The 23285-nt window shown below is 41.1% G+C and overlaps 1 protein-coding gene across 1 annotated transcript in view; it reads right to left on the bottom strand.

Moving 5' to 3' along the window:
• The window catches only part of HOMER2 (homer scaffold protein 2), a 60213-nt gene that overhangs the window by 4349 nt on the left and 32579 nt on the right, over positions 1 to 23285 (bottom strand). Inside the window, exons 3-8 of the mRNA XM_057432925.1 lie at positions 15106 to 15237; positions 8236 to 8328; positions 6812 to 6951; positions 5146 to 5302; positions 3278 to 3388; positions 1297 to 1377 (exon numbers count right to left, since the gene is read on the bottom strand). Coding sequence (XP_057288908.1) covers positions 1297 to 1377; positions 3278 to 3388; positions 5146 to 5302; positions 6812 to 6951; positions 8236 to 8328; positions 15106 to 15237 — 714 coding nt within the window. The remainder of the gene's footprint in view (positions 1 to 1296; positions 1378 to 3277; positions 3389 to 5145; positions 5303 to 6811; positions 6952 to 8235; positions 8329 to 15105; positions 15238 to 23285) is intronic.

The raw sequence follows: 23285 nt of genomic DNA, 5'->3' as shown, positions 1-23285 counted from the left end.
TTTGCTCTGACTTCTGCAAACTGATTAACAAGAGCAAGTGGTGTGCTAGTCAGATGAAAAGGAAAGAAAGCCCACGCAGGAAAGGACACATATTAACTGGAAAAGATGCTTTGCATCAGATTTTGTCACTTGGTGGATATCTTAAAATTCAGCTGGATTTAAGTCGTGCACTGTGCATATATTTCTGTCATTGCTACAGTTGCAGGATTAGACACTGTGCCACCAATTATATACAGTATTATCTATGGTGGTTTAACACTGGAAAACAAGCTTAGAAAATACTGTCTGAGGAATAATATTGCTTTATTCAGCACCTTTGGATTTATTGGTGTTTTTTAAAGCTCAACTCCCTGTGAGCACTAGTGCAAGGAACAGGGCCCCCATGTAACACCTCCCTTGCTGCAGTTCATTCAATTATTTTCCCCTCTCATTAGCTCTTCTGCCTATTGTTCTCTATTGCATACATGTAAGCACATATTCTCATCAAAAGCCACAGATGACATACTTTACCACCCTGAACCAAACGAAATTCGTGTTTTTACAATATCAGTATCTGCACTCCTCAGCAGCCTTCTAAATGATTTTAGATTATCAGAATTATGGCTTATTTGATTGGATTTTACTTCGTTGATGAGATACTGCTTACATCTGCTCTCCTTTCATGTATTGATTTATTGCATTTGCACAAGCCCTGACTTTAACAAGTGACGCCCAAAGCCCAGCCACTGCCTGGATAGGGCTCCAGCAGCCCAGTGAGCTCCAGTCTGTCTGAGCACCCCCCGGCAGACCAGCTACTTGTGCAAAACAAAGCCACAGTGAGCTAGTTGATGCTGGCAAGGAATGACACAGCATGTAAATGCATCCTCAGGTGAACTCTTTTCCCTGGTTATGTGCAACCATGCTCATCCATTTCTTTCCAAAAAGCCTTCCCTGGTGCCACTGCGGCAATTAGCCGCAGGTCTTGGTGTGTTGCTCGACACACACACATGGCTGTGGTACGGTTCCACAAGCCCAGGCCAGCAGAAATATGGGATACAGGATAGCCTGGAATCCGCAGGAGATACAGGCAGCACAATCCCAGGCAAACCAATTTCTGCAGACAGCAAGGCAAAGAAATGGAGCTATTTACTTACTCCTGTGCTGAGAAGGGCATGGTATATGTTGCATGTAATTAACATTTTACAAACTAGAGCTCTTTTGCCTCCAAACACTGAGGTCTGAACAGATAAAAGCATATATTTATGAAAAAATAAATGTATCAACTATTTGAAAATTAATTTAATTGCTTAACTGTACCTGTAATTGTTGAGATACAGATTCACATTCTGACATTAGCTGTGGTATAATTTCACCCTGCTTTCGAAGCTCTTCCAGTTCCTTTGAAAGCATAAAGAAAAAAAAAATACATTAGTGCAAGCTTCAATTTAAAACATAATGGAAATTTGGGACTATGAAATGGTTTTGCATATTCTATTGTATTCTGCAAAGTATGTGGATGTAAAATAATCAAAATAGAATGTCTGCATTCCAAAACACATCATTTAATCACAGAATGGTTGGGGTTGGAAGGGACCTCTGGAGATCGTCTAGTCCAACCTCTATGCTAATGCAGGGTCATCTGGAGCAGGCTGCACAGGATCATGTCCAGGCAGGTTGTTAATATCTCCAGGGAAGGAGACTCCACAACCTCTGTGGGCAGCCTGTTCCAGTGCTCTGCCACCTTCAAAGTTAAAAAGTTCTTCCTCATATTCAGCTGGAATTTCCTGTGTTTCAGTTGTGCCCACTACAGTGCACATACATATGTATATTCACAAATAATGCCACGGAGCTTACATCTCAAAACATAATTATATTCTACTATATATGCTTACTACATATATAACTACTATACTGTAATACTTACTATATATAGTGTATTACTGTGTGTATATATAGACACACTATATATAGTATATGGCACATGATATATACATATATATATACACGCACATATATATACACATATATAAATATAAATACTCCACTAGGTAGCTCTGTCCTGATTCCCATGTCTTTACATTTTTCTCTCTGCATTTCCTACACGAAGAGGATATCAGCAGCTCCTCTTGCATGGCAATGTCCATGAGCAGGCTTCATGCTGGTTTGAATTGCAGACCATGAAAAAGGTTACATATGGGTGGTGTAGACCTAATGAAGCACCTGCTAATGTGAGTATGCAGGCTGAAAACAAGTCGGTATACTGACAGTGTAAATGGAAGATAGGTACACGATGTTCACAAGTCAATCAATTTTCTGGTTCATTTGGTACTGTAAAAATGTGAACCTTGAAGAAAACACTAGCAGAATATAAGGGTTATTATACATGCTATTACCACAGAAAGGTTGGGAAGAAAGCACAATATTTTCCTTTGAAATATGGGGCTGAAAAAGATTGTATTCATAATCTTCATCAAAATCCATCTCCCTAAACTATTTCCTTGTGCTATCTTAAAACCCCTTAACAGCACTGCTTTTAAGAGCACCAGCAGAGATGCTGCAATGGCACATGGCAAACTTTATTGCACCTGCTGGGAAGCTTTTTCTCTTCATCTAGCACAGAGCATTTGGTCACTGTAATGAAGGAAAAAAACAAGGATCCCATTATTTTCACCACTGTTCAGGGGCTTGAAGCCATCAGTATCATTCTCCTTAGAAAAATGGACACCCTGTATGTCAAAAGGACAAACCAGGGTACTCCAAGTGAATCTGAATTTCTCACTTTTGGCATTAGTCCTGAGATCAGAGGGACACTGTAAAATGGCAAAGCTGAAGACTACCAGCCATCTGGAAAATAAACAGGACTTGTTACACAAATGCCATATGATTTTGTAAATGATGTATTTTTAATGATGGTGCTGATGTCTACGTGAATTCTGGGATGGGGACTGGCAAAACTGTTCTCTGCATACATCTGTCTGGCTTTAGGCAACAAGTATCACCACTTGAGCTCTTCTGTTAGAGGTAAAATGTTGTATATGAAAGTATCATGTTTGTTAACCCCTGCCAAATTAAAGCGTGCTGTCACAGCACAAAATACGTCATGAAACTGAGACTGAGGGACTCTATCAAACTGTTGCTAAGGAGCTGTACACGAAAAAACTAGGAACAGGCAACACCCGGAGACATTGGGCTGCTTCTGGCTGTAGGTGAGCCAGCCCATAAATCTACATTCCAAGTCAGAAGCAGACAGACCCAATCAAACTCTAAAGCATGTAATATCTGGGTTCAGGGCACTTACCAGCTCTTTGTCCTGAAGTTCTGTTTCCAGTTCCTGGAGACGTCTACTCAGCTGTGCATTTCTTTCCTTCTCTTTATTTATTTCATTGCACTGTTCCTCCAGTTCTTCAATCTTTAAGAAATGTCAGACATTAGGTGAAACTTCTCAGATTTCTGAGAATCTGGGGCAGAACCCAGCTGATGGAAATGGGCACTGCTCCAGTGAACAGAGGGAAGCATGGGCAATTTTAATTTGTCATGGATCTGTTTCCTAAATCATAGCACTTGACTCACTGCACTCAAACTATCGCTTCTTTCCTTAAAAAGAGCCAATTTACGCTTCCACTAGGAAGCCCCGGGACTGTGTTTATTCTCTCGTGCACAGTATCTCATATAAGTACTCAGGAATGCACAAAACACTGAGCTGCTAAAATAAGCAGAGCTGGGGATAAAATCTGCATTTCACTTCTGCGAAACCAACACAAGACTATAAGGGATGGGCTTTCTTAACACAGCAAGGAGAAGAAATCTCTCTGGTGCTCCCAGCTTTGCCTCCTCAGGGGTTGCTTATTATTCTAGCTGGAGTTCAAGGGACAGACACATCATCAAAACTTTGGGGAGAGAAGCAATCCAGAGCAACGTATGCCGCTTTGTTCTCTTGCCCAGAGATGTGCTTTGCTCTCTCCATACGTTCTGCTACCAGCTCTGGGCTTTGCTCTCAGGAGATGGGCCAGCTCATTAAAGTACGCACTTTAATTCTCAGCTTCATGTTGCTTTGGGATTATAACTTCCTTTATTTGAAGGTAGAGCAATATGCAAAAAATTCTGACCCAATTAATAAAGGAGATGGAACTTCCCAGGGCACTGCAGTGGTGCAGCACGAGCGCCAAGCAAGGAGCCTACTTGGGAGTAAAGCTCAGAAAACCTCTCATGTAGAGAAAGACAGAACATTACACAGACAGCGTTGCTGCACAGCCTGGCTAGTCACTGGTATGATGACTTTGCAGCTGTAGTAAGGCAGGGTTTTGATAATCTTTTCGTATGTAGGCTACAGCTACTGAGACGTGGCATGTTTCATCAGCTAATGTTAATGAGAACAACTTTTCTGTGCAACAGTACAGAAAACGAAAAAACTACACTGCAATAAATCGTCTTTTCTTACAACATTCTGTTCCAGTCTCTCACTTCTCCCCTGACCAAAAGAGACTGGATATAGGAACGCAAACCATGTAACAACTAATACTATTTTGTAATGTAACATCAGTTAATACAGCTCTGGACTGGACTCTGAATTATCACTGTGCACACCCAAAATACATGCAAATAGGTAGAGAGTATCTGCCTTGCAAAAAGGTTGCCCCAGGATGCCTCTTGATGTGCCCAGCATTAGTGCTGGAGGACCCAGCTCACAGACATAACTGATGTCCTCATTCCCCTGCCCACTGTCAGGATTTGTTTCTAATACTGTATTGTTCCCAGCTTAGTTTCCTATGGGCAACCAGGCCATAAACCACGCCTTCTGCTCATTCATCATCTGGCAGTATTTAAGTGAGTTTTGAGAGGGATATGCAATAGTATTCTCACTTTTAAAACCCTACTGTTCTATCACCCTGGCCAGCAACCCCTGCTAACACTAAGTCTTCGAACTCCAGAGTCAGGGAGCTTCATGCAACGTGGCAGCACCAGTCCTCCCACTGATCCCCAGCCCTTCGAACTTCCGTGCCCACTGTGTGCAGAGGGAAACAGCTGCCTTAAACCCCCCCTGCCCACCTCTCTTTCCGAGACAAAATCTGTCTCCTAACACACAAAGCAGCAGGGATTCAAGAGAAAGAGCAGCAGCAGGATCAGCTAACTGGAAGAGATGGCTCTCCTGTGGGTATGCTCTGTTACCTTGCCCCTGAGCTGGTCATTTTCCTCCTTGCAGGCTGAGAACTGCTTCTTCCAGTGCTCGATGCTGGCTGCGGACTCCTGCAGCGCTGTGCTCAGCCGGGCGTTGCTCTCCCGCAGCGTCTGCAGCTCCGTCTCCCACTTCTTCACGTTGGTTGAACTGAGAAAAACAGGGCACCATCAGATGGCTTCACCTGATAAACCTGTGCATCATTATTCTTTACCTGACTGCGAACTCACCCACCACTGGTGTGAGCTGACCAATAATTTTTTGTTATAAGATCAAGAATATTCCTATGTACGTAATGCCTGCCTGAGAAGAACATAAGCCTTAATTTGACTGTCTCTGCCAAAACACAGGGATCTATTAACTCCAGCAACAGTGACCGGTGTGTTAGGAGCAAAAGTCCTGCTGTTGAAGCAGGCTGTAGGGTTGACAGTTGGGATCTCCACCATTGCAAACACGTTCTGCCCACCTCCAGAGACATGTGGCTGTGCCTCACCAAGTACCTCTGCACTGCAGGCCTGGGGATGTGGTACCCATGCAACAAAGCAACTACACATTTGCAGCTGATATAGTAGTTCAGAACAGAAGATGTCAGCGGTTGACACCATCTAGATGTGATTTTTTTTTTAATGTTCAGCCTTAAACACAAAAGTGTTAGATAATGCTGAAGAATTAAACTACTCATTCCCCAAAGCTCCAAGCTGCAGTATAGAGCACAAGAATAGAGAGTGAATGGAAGCAAGGCTTTGAAACTCCCTCCATTCTAGTTGCTACTTGCCTGTGGAGGTGTCTTCAGCAGGAGGAATGCACAAACGTTATGATTTGAAATAGGTTACTCTATTGAAATGTCAATAAAGAGAGATGGTGTGCTTCAGATAGCATATATGCATAATATATGGGTAATACTGCTTGCGGTGCTGCTGCCTTAATTTAAATAGCTTAAGAGTAGCCTGATCCTGATAGATTGTATTTCCATTGACAGATATATTCACATGCAAGAGGCAGATAAGGCAAGATCCCAGTAGAGAACTATTCTATTTTAATGTTGTAACTTTGCATATTCCAATGCCTGTGTTTCCACTATGGCTGCAAATTACTCTTCTCAGCATTTTCAAATTAATTTATCAAAGCAAATAGCAAAAAATGTGGCTTCAAGGGGCACTGTCCACAGCTTTAGAAACATTCCCCTAAGACTTCTAAGCAGACTGCTGAAATTATATTTCTTACTTCAACTTTTCCAGTTGAGTTCATTCCCTTTTATAATTTTACATATCCATATCTATTTTCATCAAAGTAAATATAGCCGACTCAAAGAGGAAGAGAGATTGGTTTCACATGTTATCAGCAGCAATTGCTCCCCCATGGTTTTAATGTTATTTCTGTAGCTCAAAAACTTCACAAATGAAGGTGGTTCTGAGAGTTGGCATGAGCAGAGTAAAAGATATCTTATTTCATCACGAAGTAGAACAGGAAAAGACTAAATGGTAAATATCTCTCAACTGCATACTGGGAGGTACTTGCTGAAATCTGCTCATTCATCCATTCTGTTGTATCATTTTAAATTAATGCAATTATATTTGAATAATTTCTGTTAATCTCATTAGCCATCAGATAATTACAGCATGCTATTCCAATGCAATTTAGGTATTAAGGGAACTTCACCTTTGGGCTAGAGCAATTTTTAATTTATCATTCTCAGACTTGAGATGTGCCTCAGCAGGACCTCCATGTGATGCCTTCTCATCGTCTGTCCCATTCACACTAGATGCTCGAGTGGAAGATGGTGTTTCACGTCCAGATTCCTGCAGCACAACACACAAATGAATACCGGGTATCCCCTGCATCTCCCACCACATCAATTTCTTTGTAATCTTGTGCCCACACCACCCTGCTGGGACCTAGGCTGCAGATGCTCTCCTGGCAGAACAAACACATACCCTTTACATCTTGGCTGCAAAGCTGGTCTGTTTAAAAAAAGAATGAAAAAAATATAATGCTAATACAAAATGGCAGTTTAAAGTGTTTGAAATATTTTTAAGTGTTTTCATGACAAGGCTTGTGGTGTTTTTTTTTAAGATAATGAAACAATACAGTGCATCTGGAAGCACACAAAGTCCAAACGAAAAACAAAAAACGAAGGCACTGCTTCTCCATAGAGATACCATTCATTCACTGCCCGGTGATCACCAACTAAGGACAAGGTGAACCATAAAGGCTATAACCAAAGTCTTTAAAAAAATGAGTATTCAAAGTAGCCTCTCAGATTAATATTTGTGGACCCAACAAAAAGGGTTAGTTCACTCTTGTATGTGAATAACGCATCTGAATTCCTTTCTGATCAAAATTCATCTAACGTTCCTCCAAACATTAGCCCAGGCCAAGAACACCCACTGAACAGGATTCATTCTTGCCTAATGCAGTGTTTATGAAATAAAAGTTAAACATACAGACAGATTGGGACAACACCCAATTTCTTCAATTTGTAAGAAACCCATATCTCCCTAGACAAGAGGCACTTGGCTGTATCAAGATGTGCTGTCTAGAAAAGTGCATTGTACAAATACGCCACACAAGCTTCTTCCAACTACTCACTAAAGCACTGCCTCTGTTCCCACACCACAGCTTTCCATTAGTCACACCTAGGCAATGAAACACTATGGCCACAAAAGTCAGTCTCACCATTGGCAAACCAAACTCCTACAAAAGTAGATTAGATGACAAAAAGAAGTATCTCGATCAATCTCATTTACTGTCTGCTGAAGCACTACACTCACTTACTTTCCAGTGACCCAAACTATGTGTAACAGTACAAACCAAAAGATGTATGGCTTTCTCTGTTATTAAATAAGTTATAACAGCACAAGAATTGCTGAAAGAAACTAGATTTTAATGAAGGCAAAGAGCACGGATGGATGAAAAATATTCCTGTGACAATCCTAATGTCCAGCAGCTGACAATTACCTTTGGCAATCTCCATTTTATAAACTTCACGCTTGCTGCCAGAAGCTGGTTATAGTCCATTTAGAAAATTTAACTTTAAATTATTTGTCCTGTATGTGTACAGGCATTAAAGCTAAATTACAAACCTGGGAATGATTGCTTGAGGTCTCAATTTTCTCTTGAGATCTGTCTCTTGCTAATTTGGCAGCTTCTTTTACTTCTTGGAATTTCTCTGCAAACTGGAAAAAGCATGAAAGATATTTCTCAAAATGATTTATCATCTATTAAACAATTCAGATTACTGTGTTTATGTGGGTAATGGATCTCCAAAAGTGAGCAACTAATTTCGATAATTTAAAAGTTTTTGGCAAGAAAAAAGCTTTTAAATTCTTTGGCAGGGAGGTTCTTTCAAAAGGAATGGGGGTGCTTCTAAAAGAGGGACATCTCTGCAGCTCTGGCCAGTCACGGTAAAAACCCATGGAGAAAAAGGAGCTGTTAATGCCTCCTGGTTTGATTTGGTTTTGTTTATTTCCTCCCCCTCCTCCGTTTCACTTGGTGTTGACAGTCTGTTAAATTTGGAAGTATAAAAGGCATATGTTTGGATAAAAAAAATCATCAATGTCTTCTATTCCTAAAAGCAAGTCAATTAAATTAAGGAATGCAAATGAGCTCCTCTGCAGGCTGCAAGCAAGGGATTATCAAGAGATACAAAAAATGAGAAGGTAGATCTGAATGGATGATGGGGCCATGTGAAAACACAGCTTTTCCAGTATAATTTTCTTATTCATGGCAAAAATGAAATAAAGGTAGAAGACCTCAGGGAAAGGACCGAATGCATCCTGTAAGGCGGTTATATCAAGCTGGGGGAGGCAGGGGAAAGAATGATAAAGATGAAAAGTAACGATCCCAATCTCTACAAGTTGCTATAGGACATCTGCTCTGAAGCCAGCCTGGCACTTTTGAAATACAAGTATTATCACAGTCCATCAGGACCGCAGGGTTTTAAACACTTCAAGCAGTGTTTAAAGTTTTGAAAGGATGATTGCAAACATGGAAGAAAAGGTGTAATACATTATTTTTTTAATTAAGATGCATCCAGCATGAGAATGGATAACTGTCTTTCTGCTAAAACACCTTGGTCTTGTTTGCCTCGGTTTTGAGAAACTCAAAATGCTAGAAAGACATGTTAAAAGTAAAAATATAAATATCTGTATTTTATTGTGCATTTCGCAGATGAAAGGATTGACATTATATCCTCAGATAATTCAGAACATTTATGACAAAATTGTAAATAAATGCATGAAAAATTCACATTTTATAGTCAAGGAATGGGAAGAATCATAACCCACTTACTAACCTTGCCTTCTGACTTACAGATTTACAGCAGGTATTTAGCATGCTCTCTCTCAGTAAAATATTGGGACCATAAACACTGGTGAAACAAATCTTCTCCAACTGGTCTAAGAGAAATCTGGATTTATATGTGGAGGAACCTGTGTTTTGTGTAACACACACAAATGGAAACCTCCAACAAACCCACGTACATCATTCTCAGACCCCATGGATGAAATTTGGGGTGTACAGCATGGCCTGTGACGATGCTCAAGAACTGGATTGAGTTCTGGAATCCAACTGTTTTCTATACAACAGCCGAAATTTCATATGCAACATATGTGCTCTTGGGTAGCAGTGGTTGGTATCTGATGGCATGTGCAGTCACTACACACACAAATGACTTGATTACCTTTGTAACACTATAAAGATCGTTAGGAACAACTCCATTACATTCTTGCCTTAAGTGATTTAACTCCACCTTTACACAAAATGTATCTCCTGCTGTGACAAAATAGCTATTACAAACTGATTATTTCTAAAATATTGTGTCAACGATGAGTTCTACACTTGGATTTCTTGGAAATAGTAAAGGGCTGTTCTGAGTCTCTCTTTTACAATAAATCTTTATGGGCAAGCATGAAAAATTTATGAGGGCTCTTCATGGACTATACAAAATATGAAAAAACAGAAAGAATTGGAAGTGATCTATCAAATTGTATTTTTGCAGCTATCTTCATAAAGCACACAGGAGACTGCTGTGAGAAATTATTTGAGTGGAGGAGAAAAGGGCATTATTCCACATTTCCATAATAAAAAATTGCATATGACTGAACAAAGCTAATCTTCAACATAAAACCAATAATGATCTCATTGCACAATAGATTTCAGTCATGTCTCTAGTTCACCAACACATGTATTTAACACATTTGCTTTTAGAAACAATATAAAATAACTGAATTTTTCACCATTTTAGTGTCAGATCTTTGGCTTTAAGAGTTAAAATATTACCTTTCATTTTTAGTGTTGCTACCAACATAAAGACAGCTGTTCAGAAATGGTGGTGAAAGACTGCCTTTGCTTTGTTTTCATTCTTAGCTAATTATTACCTGCTAGATCTTACTTACAGTCCATTTCTGAAAGCTACTTTGAAGATCACTTGACTTGTTATGAAATTAAAGCCTTTCACTTGATTACTCTTCTGAGCACAGCAACACAGTGGTGACAGCCCAAAGAACATTACCAACGCTAATTGCTACAGGAGCAGAAGAGGCGTTTCTGAAGCTACCCAGACCTCGAGGCTGTCTCTGACAGTGACTGCACAGCCACAATGTCTAATCACTGGCAGACACTAGAGAGATGCTTTCTCTCCACTAACTGATTCCTTCTGTCCCAAACATAAATAATTGGCAAATAATTGATACTACAAAACCATGTGGCACTTCCAAGATCCAAGTTGACTTTGAGCTATCAAACAATTGCAACAATAGAGAGTGCTTTTTATATGTGAAATTCCTAGTTAATAACTGAATTAATCTTCTGTTTAGTAAATGAAATCATGGTAAATATGGTATCAAGGGGCAATGAACTTATACATACCCCAAACCAACTGAAAAAAACTTGTCATATTCCTCCTTTCATCTTTACTGCCTTCATCTTCCCTTTCCTCCACCACTGGTCTCAGGCAGACAAAGTTCCCCAAAATTAGGAAGAAAAAGACCAGAGTAGGAGAAATGCCAACTAAACACCACTCCAATAGTTCATCATGAATTATATGATGTATCTTCCCATGTCACAGGAAACAGTGAGGCTAAGCTGCAATATGGAAAAGATCTGCTGCTACCAACACTTATGAAGCCTTTTAGTCTGAGGCTGCTGCAGCCCATAAACACTGTTTGATTATGAGCCTTGCCCAGTGAAATTTAATGGGGACTCCAGGATGCTACTGTGCATTGCACAAATTATTTAAAGGCTGTTCACATCTGCAGCCTGCTTGGAACCTGGGAAAATATATGTATTTAAATAGACCTTCTTAACATTTTATACATTAAAAAGCATTATTTTGTATGCATAAATTTTAAGCTCCTGATCTGGCATTATATTTTATGTCTCCTACTGACAAATTGTGCCAGTGTCAGATGAAACAGCTGCTCCCACCCAAAGTAGTCTCATAAATATTTCATCGCCCTCTCAGTTTGCAGAAGGCTGGGTGATGCGATGTTCCTGTTGGGGAGCACCACCATGCTGTGACCCACAACACACAGGTCGCTTTGCCTGTGGTTTGCCCTCAGTACCAGGCAGATAAGCAACAAACAAGACTATTTACTCCAGAAAGTGGCCAGTAATTTGCTCTAGCACAGCCAGGCTGGACCTAGGGGCTGTGCTGCATGCTGGGGTAAGGGAAGGCTCTGCTCCGAGCTTTCTCCCCTGTAACAAAGCAGCCAGCAAATACTGCACACAGAATGTGCATGCATGGATGGAAATAAAGTCCAGTGCTTCCCAGAGGCTGGTGCAGTTGCTTTTTGATGTGCAAAGTCTGGGTTTACTGGTTTCTCACCTGTATAAATCCTTGTCCCTGTGCCCTTGACTACCTACAGCTCCTCAGGTAGCACGTCTGCATTGAAGCATCCTGAATGATAGCAGAAACTTTACTTAACCACTTCATGTGCAAAATACATCACTACCTGTACAGCACCAGCTCTGCCTTTTCACCACACCCAGGCACACCATTAATTCTCCTTTGATTCCTGTTTCAATTTGGCTGTAGCAATGACTGGATAATGTCTTGAGACCTTTTAGAGGCACAGGGTGGGAAGGGGGGATAGGAGGGTCAGCGAGTCCTGCAAGAGGGAAAAAGGACCCCGAGTATGACACCAACTTTAAGCCCTGGGATTCTCCCAATCAATGTGAATGGTAATTAGGTTACTGGGTCACTGAATGCAATTTTCATTAATGGCTCATGTTTAATTTGAACTGCTTTTCCCTATAGGTATGGATTAATGCTTAAGTATCTCAAGAGAAGCAAGGCATTACAAAGAGGCAATATCTTTTATTAGGCCAACCAATATACTTAAACATGCAGAAGTTTTTAGGCATGCTAACCTCCTCTCCTGTCTCATTGTTATTCATTGTTTTCAGCAGACATATTTCAGCTTTATTTAATTATTTAAAGCCAGGGCTATTGATCTCTGGTTTAGTGGAGTTTTAGCATGTCCTTCTAACTCCTAAATGTTTCAATTATTTCCAGTAAAACTGGCAATCTTTAATTTCTTTTATAAAAGTATAATGATATCAATATAAAATGAAATTTTATTTCACTATTCCTAATACATTTATGCTTCTGTAATCTCTTCACCATCTCTGATCTTTCTTACTAATGGGTCAATAATTAAACTGAGGAGCATGGGTGATAAGAGGTACCTTTGTCCCACTGATTTGCATGGTAGCAATAAAACAGATTTTCTTATATTTTCCAGGTAGGTAACTGTCAGATTATTAGGTTATTTTTGATAGACCATCTTGTGCCATTTTCAGAAGTGCTCCCCTTAAGCTCCTCTTTGGTATTCTGACAAGAAAAAGTCTTTCTGCTGATTTGGAAACCTTTCCCTGCAAGTAGAAGGCTGTACTGTGGGCAATGTGCTCTTCAACAGATCGTGCAGTGCAAACAGATGTGCAAACCAATCTACAGAGAAACACAGCTGGTGCCAAGGGCCCTGTGCCCACATGGCATGTTTTACAGCTTGGCTCTAGTGTGGCCACGTGAACATTAGAGAGATGCTTTCTGATAGCATTAAATTTATTCTGAGCACATGTTAGGACGTTTTTTGACAATATGGTAAAACCTCTCTGAATGGAGTGCAAGGACCTCCAAATGATTCTTATGCCTCGTTATGCCTCTCATCCTCTGAGCCAGCCTCAGCACCACTGGCTCCATGCGGCACGTGGTGTAGGTTTAACCTCAGCCAGCACCCTGTGGTCACCTATACAGTTGCAGATGTGTGACTTCAGTCACAAATTACTATCTAACGGTGCTAAATTCTTTCATTTGGTGTCCAGTGGTTGCATTGTATCATGCTTATCCGTTACTCAAAACAAGCTGCTCCCCCAGGTCTGCCATAATCCTCCCATATTCCGATACTACATATTAGTTACTACCAACACCTCTTTGACAAAGAATATGAGCAGTCCCCTACACTTGTATAAACATCATAAAACATAACCAGCACCACACCTCATTTTTAAAAGAACAGTTTTGCATGTGATTTATTGGGTGGTCTGAGATTGTTGCCATGGCACCTCTATGGACATCCCAAATCCAAAAATAATTTATCATGAAAAGCAAAATATGCTTTAAGAAATACTTGCAAAAATTACGATTCTCTGGAAATTGCAAAATCCCAACAAATTCTTATTTACTAAAATAGTAAAATAAAATTAGTATAAATAAATTCCTATAAATAGCAAAATAAATTCCTATAGCAATTCAGTTGATTAAAAAATCCTCCTTTTGCAATGGTCTGCCTTTGCTATTTTAGACACTACAAAAACATCTTGTTATCCTGATTCTCTTCTTATCAAAGCATACAAGAGGATGACAACATGAGAGTCTGCGTGCCAGGCCCAAGGACACAGTGTTTAGGTAACTGACAAAACCCAGTGCCAAGTAGCCATTCTTCAGGTGTCAACTATGTGTTAGATAAGTAGGGTTTTTTTACTACATGACCAAACATCTCAGCTACTTGTCACTTGGCAAAAGCACTAATCTAATGACAGAGGATGTATTTTAAACTGCTGGTTATTCATGACAAGAGGCACTCTAGACTTTACAAGTGTGCTGTTGTAGCCAGTCCCTGGGCCAGGGAAGTGTTGCATTAATACCAAGCCCATGGCCAGGTTTGCCCTTTGAGAGGCAGCTTTGCCAGCAAACCTGGAGTCAGACCTCCCTGGCTGCTCATCCTCCCGTCACTGCCACGACTCACTGCCACCTCCTCAGGTCTGTGATAAAGCAGCTTTGAGTCAGGGCTGCAAATCACATCACTGAGCTGAAATGCCAAAAATGCAGTATTATTTTAAGCCAGATCAGTTTACTGAGCCTCCTGAGAGCAGTTTTGCAGATACCACTGCAGCGGTATCTGCAAAACAAGGGCACCTGCAAGCCCTGGGGGCTGGTAACTCCTTTACCTCAGTTAGCTACCAGTGGGGGCACGTCATCAAGATGTACATTTCTGAGGCTGAGACAGCAACTCTTTCCCCCCAGACACATTAGGCAACCCTAATGCCAACTGTCCTGGCGTATCAGTGGCTCCCTTTGCTTCTGGTGCCACTTTCAGCTGAAATGAGCACATAAGCCAGGGAGATGTCAAAAAAATACTATAGAGTTCAGGTTATTTCTGTAAATATCTGAAAACACAGCTGCTTTCAGCAATGCTGGGCAAGATACCGTCAAGATCATCTCCTAGTACCATTATCAGTGGTCAGATTTAATTTGTAGTTTTGGCTACAGAGTTTGCAATACTGCCTGCTCCTGCATATACAGACATTGGGTAAATATAGGAGGTAGGCAACTTGCATGGATGAAGAGGACTTGCAGAAGCATGCAGCTTGTAGGAGTGGGATAGATATATGCAGTTCTTCATTAATAAGAAACAAGACAGCCTTTGCCAAAATTCAGTGCATCCCATTACCTTTGTCAGCTGCTGCTCGGAAGGAAAGCCCAAACCAAACACAGTATTTGCTCTGCTGTCTGCCCACTGGCCGAACTTCTGTGACGTTTTAGTGAAGGTCATGTTAGGTGTGATTGTGCTGTTTATGATCACCTGTTTAAAAACACATCAAAAAGCATTAAAAAGTAGAAGCCACACTGGAAATGCATATCCTAGCAACAATATCATCCAAAGCAATTAGCAGTCTAAATTGGGAAATTGCTGTATTCAGAAGATTTTTTTTCCCAAAACAAACCAGTTTCAATCTTTTATGTCATGCAGGAGTTTTGATGTTTTGCCTTCTTTATCCAAAGCACTGTCACAGTCCTGCAGTTAAACATGCCTGCAGAAACGTTACTGAACTCAAAGCAACAGCAGGGACAGGAGCTATAAAATTACCCTGGCAGAAATGCAGATGCAAACCCCTCTTTTTCAGTGTTACAAAGGCACATGGCTTCTCCTGCCACCCCACCAGGCACCAGGGATAGCTCAAGGCCTCCAAGCAGGGCGTCCATCAGCAACACCTGCCCTCAGACTGGAAGACAGAAGTGATATTTCACCATTTCTCCGTTTGGCCTTGGGCCTCTCCAAGTAGGATGACAGAGACATGTCAGAAATTAAAACCAACAAAACCACAAGACAATTGTGTGATTCTATAAGAAGAAACTGATAGCTTAATAGTGAGTTTAACTTGGGAGCGTGGTGAAGCGCATCACCAACATTCAGCATAAATGTGGGCCTCAGGACAAATATTCTGTCACTTTACACAAGTTAACTAAAATCTGCTTCACTACCAGCAACCTTGAAAGCAACAGTGGTTCTTGTAATTAAAGAAATAGCCAACAAGAGGAAAGCTGTTGGGATGAGGTCTCTAAGGAACTTAGAGAAGCAAGCATAAAATGTAATCTTGCAAAAAGGGCTGAGATATATGTCAGGTCATTATCAAAAATCTCAACTTCATTTTCAAGATACATCGTTATGTGAGTCTAGAACTCCTTCCCCTCGAAATTAATTCATGTACAATGTTTTTTTCTCCTAACAGAATATGAGCTTTCTTTAGTAATGCGTACCACCACTTCCAATATGCAAATTATGCAGTAATTAAGCCAAATCTGTGGGACAGTTTAATTAACATGATCAGGAAGTATCCTGGCAACATCATTTACTACGTATTCCAAGCAGTTTTTTCCTAAGCTATCATTTACATTTAGCAAAAAGTGTGAATTATATTTACCAGAGAAAGAGCTTTCCTTGCCACTGTCCCCCGCTAACTTCAGACCTTTGTGCTGATGTTTTTATTTGCTTTCTTAGACATTCCTCAACTTCAGAGGTTCCTTCTTTTTGCATCATCACTTCCAAATAAACACACAATTTCCTGCCTGCCCTGCCATTTCCTACCACCGAAAGTCTCATCCAAAGGATCAAGGCAAAGGAGGGCCAGGTGGCTGGTACCACTGAAATTGTGTTTTGCATGGGAATAAACAGGGCAAGAACAAGGCAAAGGTGGCTCTGGAACCAGCCGGCCACCACACACCATATAGAATCAGCTTTCAGGGTCAAAACATCTTTTTAATGGCCAGTTGACAGGTAAAGGTGTAAGCACAGCTGCCCAGATGTGCTGTCCTCTGGCTAAGTCACACAACAGAAATGCAGCCAAAATAAAATCTAAGTTTGATTTCAGAGAGGTAGGGGTTTGACAGTGTAAATTAAGTCTGAAGATACAAGGATTGCATGATATAGAGAGTAACCAGAACAGGAGGAAAAGTTACCACCAACCCCAAAAAATCAGGATGCTCTCCAAAAACTTCAAGGAAAGTGCTATATGTATATTTCTTCTTTAAAAACCTTACCGCAGACAGATGAACTACTTACAAATGTTTGGTTTCTCAAGTTACAGGATTTATTTTAGAAGCTCTGAAATATCCAGAAATTTCAAGTGAAAAAGGTATCATTTCAGCCCTACTGTGCCTATCAAATTAGACATCTGTAGAGAAAAAACTAATAAAATGACTTGCTCTATTGAAAGGCAAAAGCTTCACTCACTAGAAGCAGACTCTGTGAAGAATAAACTTCCATACCTCCCACAATAATCATTCAGTAAATGCGAATACATGAAGAAACACACCAAAGATATATTTTAGACCACAGTCCAATATTATCAAAGATGTGATAAAAGGAATAATGAAGCCTGCAAATTGTAAACCAAGGAACACCTCATTGAGTGATGAAATGCACGACAGTAGCTTAGCACCTCAGAAGTTAAAGTTTTCTATAGCCAGTGCAGAATCCAAGAGAAGGTTGTGGTGATCACACACCTTCAGGAAAGTGACAGTTCAGCTGTTAAATTTATAATAAGCTGCAATTAGTGAAACTGCCAGGAAGCTGGCTCTGCCTTTTCTTCCCTTAAATCTCCCTGTCAGTCAGGCACTTCAGAAACACTATGCTCCTACAGAGAAGTAATAACCTAAGTAAAAGCTTAGCAGATTAAATCAGAGCTCATGGAAGCAGTTCAGAGGAGATGGATTCTGTGAGTACATTGCACTTATCTACCCAGTCTTCCTCCCCATCATGACCTCATTGCCCCATCACGCTTGCAGGAAGATGTCATAACACTTAACTTTGGGAACATCAGTCTGTGCATTCATTTCCCATGGAAAGCTGCTCACTATTTCAGAACAGAGACACCGCATTGGCCAGGGAACAATCATGTTGGTTGTGTTTAGGAGAAAGAAAGGGCTTTATGATTTCAAAGAACAATGAAAACCAAGACTGACTGTCCTCCTGTCAGGCAACCCAGCATATCCCCTTCCCAAAGCTGGCTTACTCTTGGCTATGTGAGACCAGAAGGAAAGCACTCCCCACCACTTCTTCATCTCCCAGGCATAAGGTCTCCAGGCAGGGCAGAAGACAGGGGAACAATCTGTGGCTACTACAACAGGATAAATCAACCAAACTATGAAAATTTTGGTTTTTTATATGAAAGGAGGAGCCAGAATTTTCAAGTTTCAAAAGAAAAAGGGTCTGAGAGGAAGGGTGCAGAAGGGAAAGGGCACTATTTGAAAGCTGCCATGGGTAAGATGAGCCTGCAGGCTCTTTTCCATCCCTGCAATCCAGTATTATAATTCTGTAAGAAAAGGACACTTATCAATTCAAATGGGCTTTTATGAAATAGCTTTGCATTTGGACGTCATTCCTATAATACACACATGGTGCAATTCCAGCTGCATCAGAAATCGGAATAAACTTACAGACTTTCATCCAGGGTAATGGATTCAAAAGGCAAACTACTCTCTAATCAAATGTAGTCAATCCCTGAAGTGGTTAAAGAGTTCTCCCTAAAGACAAAGGCAAAGAGGAGATAACACCGTAAGCACCTTATAGAATAGCAAACTCATTCATAATACTCAGCTGTCTACATACGGTTTAAAAAAAATAAATATCTGCCTTTGCTCTCATCCACACGCAAGCAGATCAGATGGCAAACATTCCTGGAACATCCACATAAGCCAAACAAAACCTCGTACTAATTTCACTTCCTCTGGGAGAAAAACAACCTTGACAAATCTAAGTTTTTATTTGAAGATGGCACAGAAGAATGTTCGCAGTACAAGGTAGTGCTACATCAACCAGAAATTACTCCAGACGTTTAGAAACACAACGGGTATATTCATCAGATAAAAGTGAATGCAAATAAGCTGGCGTAGAGCAGAACGTTCATAGGCTGTAACACACCCACCCCGCTGCCTTCCCACGGAGAGAAACTGCCAAATAAATCAAGCAGGGAGAGGTCACAAGAAAACCTGAGTGCATAGAAGGAAAAAAAACGTATTGTCAGCCCATGCTCCTCCCAATACATGAGCAGTGCCCATATATACAGCTGCCATTCCTTTTGGGGGATGCTTCAGGTATTTCAAGGTTTTCCTTCTCACACTCCCCGTATCAAACGGTGCACTAAAGGGGAAAAGCCAATGTAGCTCCTAAAAAGACCTCTTCCCAAGTCACTGTTTCATTAACATAAGGTGAATGCGTGTGTTGGCTGGCAGGAGCACAGAGGGAGTGAAGCTGGAGCAGCACACGGGGTTCTGCCAGCTTGGCTCACAGCACACGCCCTGGTCACATCGGCCCTGACTTGCCAGGTTCACAACAGGGAAAAGCAGAGGTGAGAGCAAGCTCAGGTCCAAGGGAGGAGAGCAGTGATCACAGTGGGCTTTGGGCAGAGTCACTGGCATAGCCCTAGGGAGGAGAGCCAATGCCCTGGCAGGAACTGGCCAGGACACTTCCTCTGATGAGACACCGAAGGGGACCATGAGCCAATTCAGCCAGCTCTGTCACCAGCTTCTCTACCTGGGGAAAGACCAAAATAAGAGCCAAGAAATAGCTCATGGATTATTAGCCATATATATTGGAACTGCATATATTGGAACTGCATTAAATTAAATCAGAAAAGGGACCCTTATTTGGGGACAAGAGTGCCACATTAGGAATTATTCTGGGATTTTCCCTTTAAATTCACATCACCTGTTATTCTGAAGTAACCTCACCTCACCTAACCTCAGGAAAGCCCCAAGGCCTGAGGCCATGGGATGTACTCATTAAGAAGTCACTACCTCCCCATCTTATTTTCACACCTCTGAGTATGTGCTTTCCAGTTTGCAGCCCTTGTAAAAACTAATTTCCCCAACCCACCAGGCTGCTAATCTTCAGTAAAGATGTATCCCAGTCTGAAAACAGAACTGAAGAGGGAAAGAAGCTGCTAATCCTCTGGCCGCAGCTATCACAGGCTCAGCAGGTTCTTCCAGCTCATCAAGTCATGAATCAGAAGGGCTTGTGACACTGGATGTGAAGATGAGGAGACAGGGATGGATTTGCAGAGAAATTCTCTCTCTATCCCAAATGTTCAGCAAGTCCCTTGTGGAATTAACCCACTTACATTTCTGTAATTTGCACTATCCTTTGCACCTTCTATCATCCTTCCTACCTGCCCTGAGAGCTTCTAGACTTAGATGAAACATCTTTTCACCAGTATGCCACTGATCGTGAACTGATCATTTCAGTTCTAGTCCTAAAAAGCCGGCACACACACCACACACGCACACTGTTAATCAACACAGTGCTTTTAAAGGGGAAAAAAAGAGAGTCCCTTGCTGAAGCCACCTGAGTAAAGCAGGAGCAGCACAAAGACATGCTCACAGCAGTGTAAGGACGTGGGGATGAAAGAAAGAACAGCCTTTGGGCAAAACATTGAACCTGTAATGCAGAAGGATTAATTATAGTTGTTTTAGAAATCAGGGCCAGCAGATGTGATCAAATATTTCTCCCCACCCTTCCTGAAAAGCCTTTGTAGAAGGTCCTTACAAAATAATAAATGAAGCCTATGAAAACTGAGAGTAGCAACAAGTCTTGTTCCAGCTTTGCTTTGTCTGCTGCACCTCACATGTATACGGTGCTTTACGTGGGACAGGCAGAGAGCATGCACTGGTTTAGATTGGGAGCACTGTAAACATATGTCAAGAAGAGCACTGGATTTCTCCGTTTTGCTATTCCTCCTGCTCCACTCCATCATTTGTGTGTGATGGGGGAACAAAGCACAGGGTGGGCAATAGCTGTGAGGACATCTATTACCAGCCTCTTGCGCTGGTTATCCATCATTTTTTCCCCACAGTACTAGTAACCCTAGCCAGCCAGTGATTTTCAAGAGTTTCTGTTCTACACAGTTTACCAGGACAGTAGCTATTTCACCCATCAAAAGACTCCAGAAGCATCCATAGCTACATCATGTATTTCTGCAGGAGGCGGGAGTGGAAGGGGAACTGCAGTGATTCATCCGCACTCTGCAAAGAGGAAGATGCCAGGATGCCTTGCAAGCCACAGAGGAGTTGCTGCAGTCCAAAGCATTTACTTCCCAACCTGAGCTCCCTTTACCGAAAGGAGACTCACCTTTTACAAGAAAAAGTCTCTTGCATGCTGTTGCTGCTTGCTTTATGGGAAAACGAGACATTTCTATAGTTGCACATAGATTTTATATCTTGCATTACCTTGTGCCCCCAGAACAGTTCAATGAATGATGAAGTTAATTTTTAACCCCAAAAGCCAACAAATCAAACAAATGTCATGCAGTTCTTGTCCTCTCTCATGAAAACAGATGTAAAAATAGCCTCCCCCGGCCCCCCAATAAGGGCACTAATAACTGTTTTTCCTCTGGTAAAGTAATTCTGTTGTAAAGCCCTCGCTGAGAACCTGTCTAAATGCAACAGAAGTGGGTTCTTGATTATGTGAATTCTATTAAATAAATCTCCTGCTACACCTACTCCATTGCGCTCTTTTTCTTCCCAAGGTAATTAACATCTCTGCAGAGCTGGCTTCCCACCTCCCCCACCCAGTCTAAATCTCCAAAACCTCCTATTTTTGCTTTGACATCTGACTAGATTTTTTTTCCTCTTCGGCACAGCACACACATCCACCACCCACACGACTGAAAGCACCAGCAGCTGTTTCAAGAAGAAAATCTACAGCAAGGATTCTCGAACCCTTTATGCTGGAACAAACTGTTACCCAGGAATTTCATGCAACGGTTTATAAAGTACATAAACCAAGATGCTTGTGTGTTATTTTCACATGAAAAACAAGATTTATAGCTTAGCAGAGAGAGGGAGAAGAATACAGTGGAGACTATTGTTTCCTAGTGACTAAAATTGGGACTAAGGACAAGGCTGCATTACCTGCAATTACATACAATCTAAAAACCCCATAGTTATATCACAGTTCATGCTTTGGAAGATTAAATAAAAGCATATAGTCTTTGTGTCGAATATAACCACATCCCTATATGAACTATTTAAGCACTGATCATTTTCTGCATCCATCAAGCTGTATGACAACAGCTTCACTTAAGCCTGAAGGTACCTCTGCAGAGGTCAGAAATGGCATGGCCATTTGGAATCATTAAAGACTCCTCTACTGTTTAAGAACCTACACACCCCAGGGAGTGGTCAGCAGCAGGACAGTTGACCACTTCCTCTCTAAAATCTGGAAAAACTGTCCCTTGGCATGAGCAATGGCCAAGAAAGGCAGGCACATTATTCTTAGGAGATGACAGGATCTACTTGGTGTCTTCTAAAGCACATCAAAGTGGTCACTGTTCAATGGCAATCAAGGGCAACCAGGTCTAGCAGCAACACTTTGGAGCAATACACTAACATAACTGAAGATACAAGGTATCTGTGAGACAATATAAAATACCAGCCCTTCTGCATCCTCTAAAATGCCTCATCCCTTGTTTTGTTGTTAGAATATAAAGCTAGGTGGAGGTTAACTGGGGATCATGTAATCACCTTGTTCATTCCTCAAGGAAAATCAGCTTTGGACTTCAGCTAATATTTAATGGCTGAGTCATTTATACTGTCCTTCATTTCCCATCTTACTCACTCCACAATCAAGAAAGAAGTGATATATGGTGGTTTGTGTTTTTTTTTAAATTAGGAAAATATTGCCTTGAATTATGTTTGATGCTCAAACGTTAAGAATACACAATGCAGTGTAGTTTATTTATAAACTCCATCTGGCATGGCTTGATTAGCATGTCTGATACATTAACTCTCTGAATAGGGATTTCCAAGTATTAGATACCTCTGGCACTACAGCAGGGGGAGAGAAAGGAACAAATAACTTATACAGCTATTTCAGTGGACAAGCAATCCTTAGAGTTTCATAAAGCACAGCTTATAGGAATTATTCTTTATTACTTTCAGTTGCAGAAATTAAAAAAAGAGGGACTAAAAATCCCAGAATAGGAAACCAACAGCTAACCAGTGCTGCATTTATTGTGATTCCTAACAAAAGTCCCTAACACCCTAGGGAGGCTGTGGGAAGCTCACAGGGATGGAGCCTGTGCTCAGTTCACCTCGGGGAACAAGGTTCCTCAGCACATTTAAGATTTCTTTTGGAAGAAAAAGTCAGCACAATGCAAAACCCACAAGCAACGTGAGCACTACTGAGCTCTCTGGAGTCTGGTGGGCAGGTATGGAAGCTTTTGCTACTTATAAATGTCTATTTTAGTCTCATCCCACAAGTTTTCCTTTTATCAGCTAATGAAACCAAAAGGATGAGGGAAAGCATCTGTAAACTCCACCATGTTGTGCCTGTGTTAATGACATTACTAAAAA

Source organism: Pezoporus wallicus, unplaced genomic scaffold, assembly GCF_028554395.1.
Source record: "Pezoporus wallicus isolate ANWC-B61680 ecotype Strahan unplaced genomic scaffold, APGP_CSIRO_Pwel_v1 contig_3952, whole genome shotgun sequence".
Lineage (NCBI taxonomy): Eukaryota > Metazoa > Chordata > Aves > Psittaciformes > Psittacidae > Pezoporus > Pezoporus wallicus.
The sequence above is the reverse complement of the archived record's forward strand: the minus strand, read 5'-3'. Positions and strand labels throughout refer to the sequence as shown.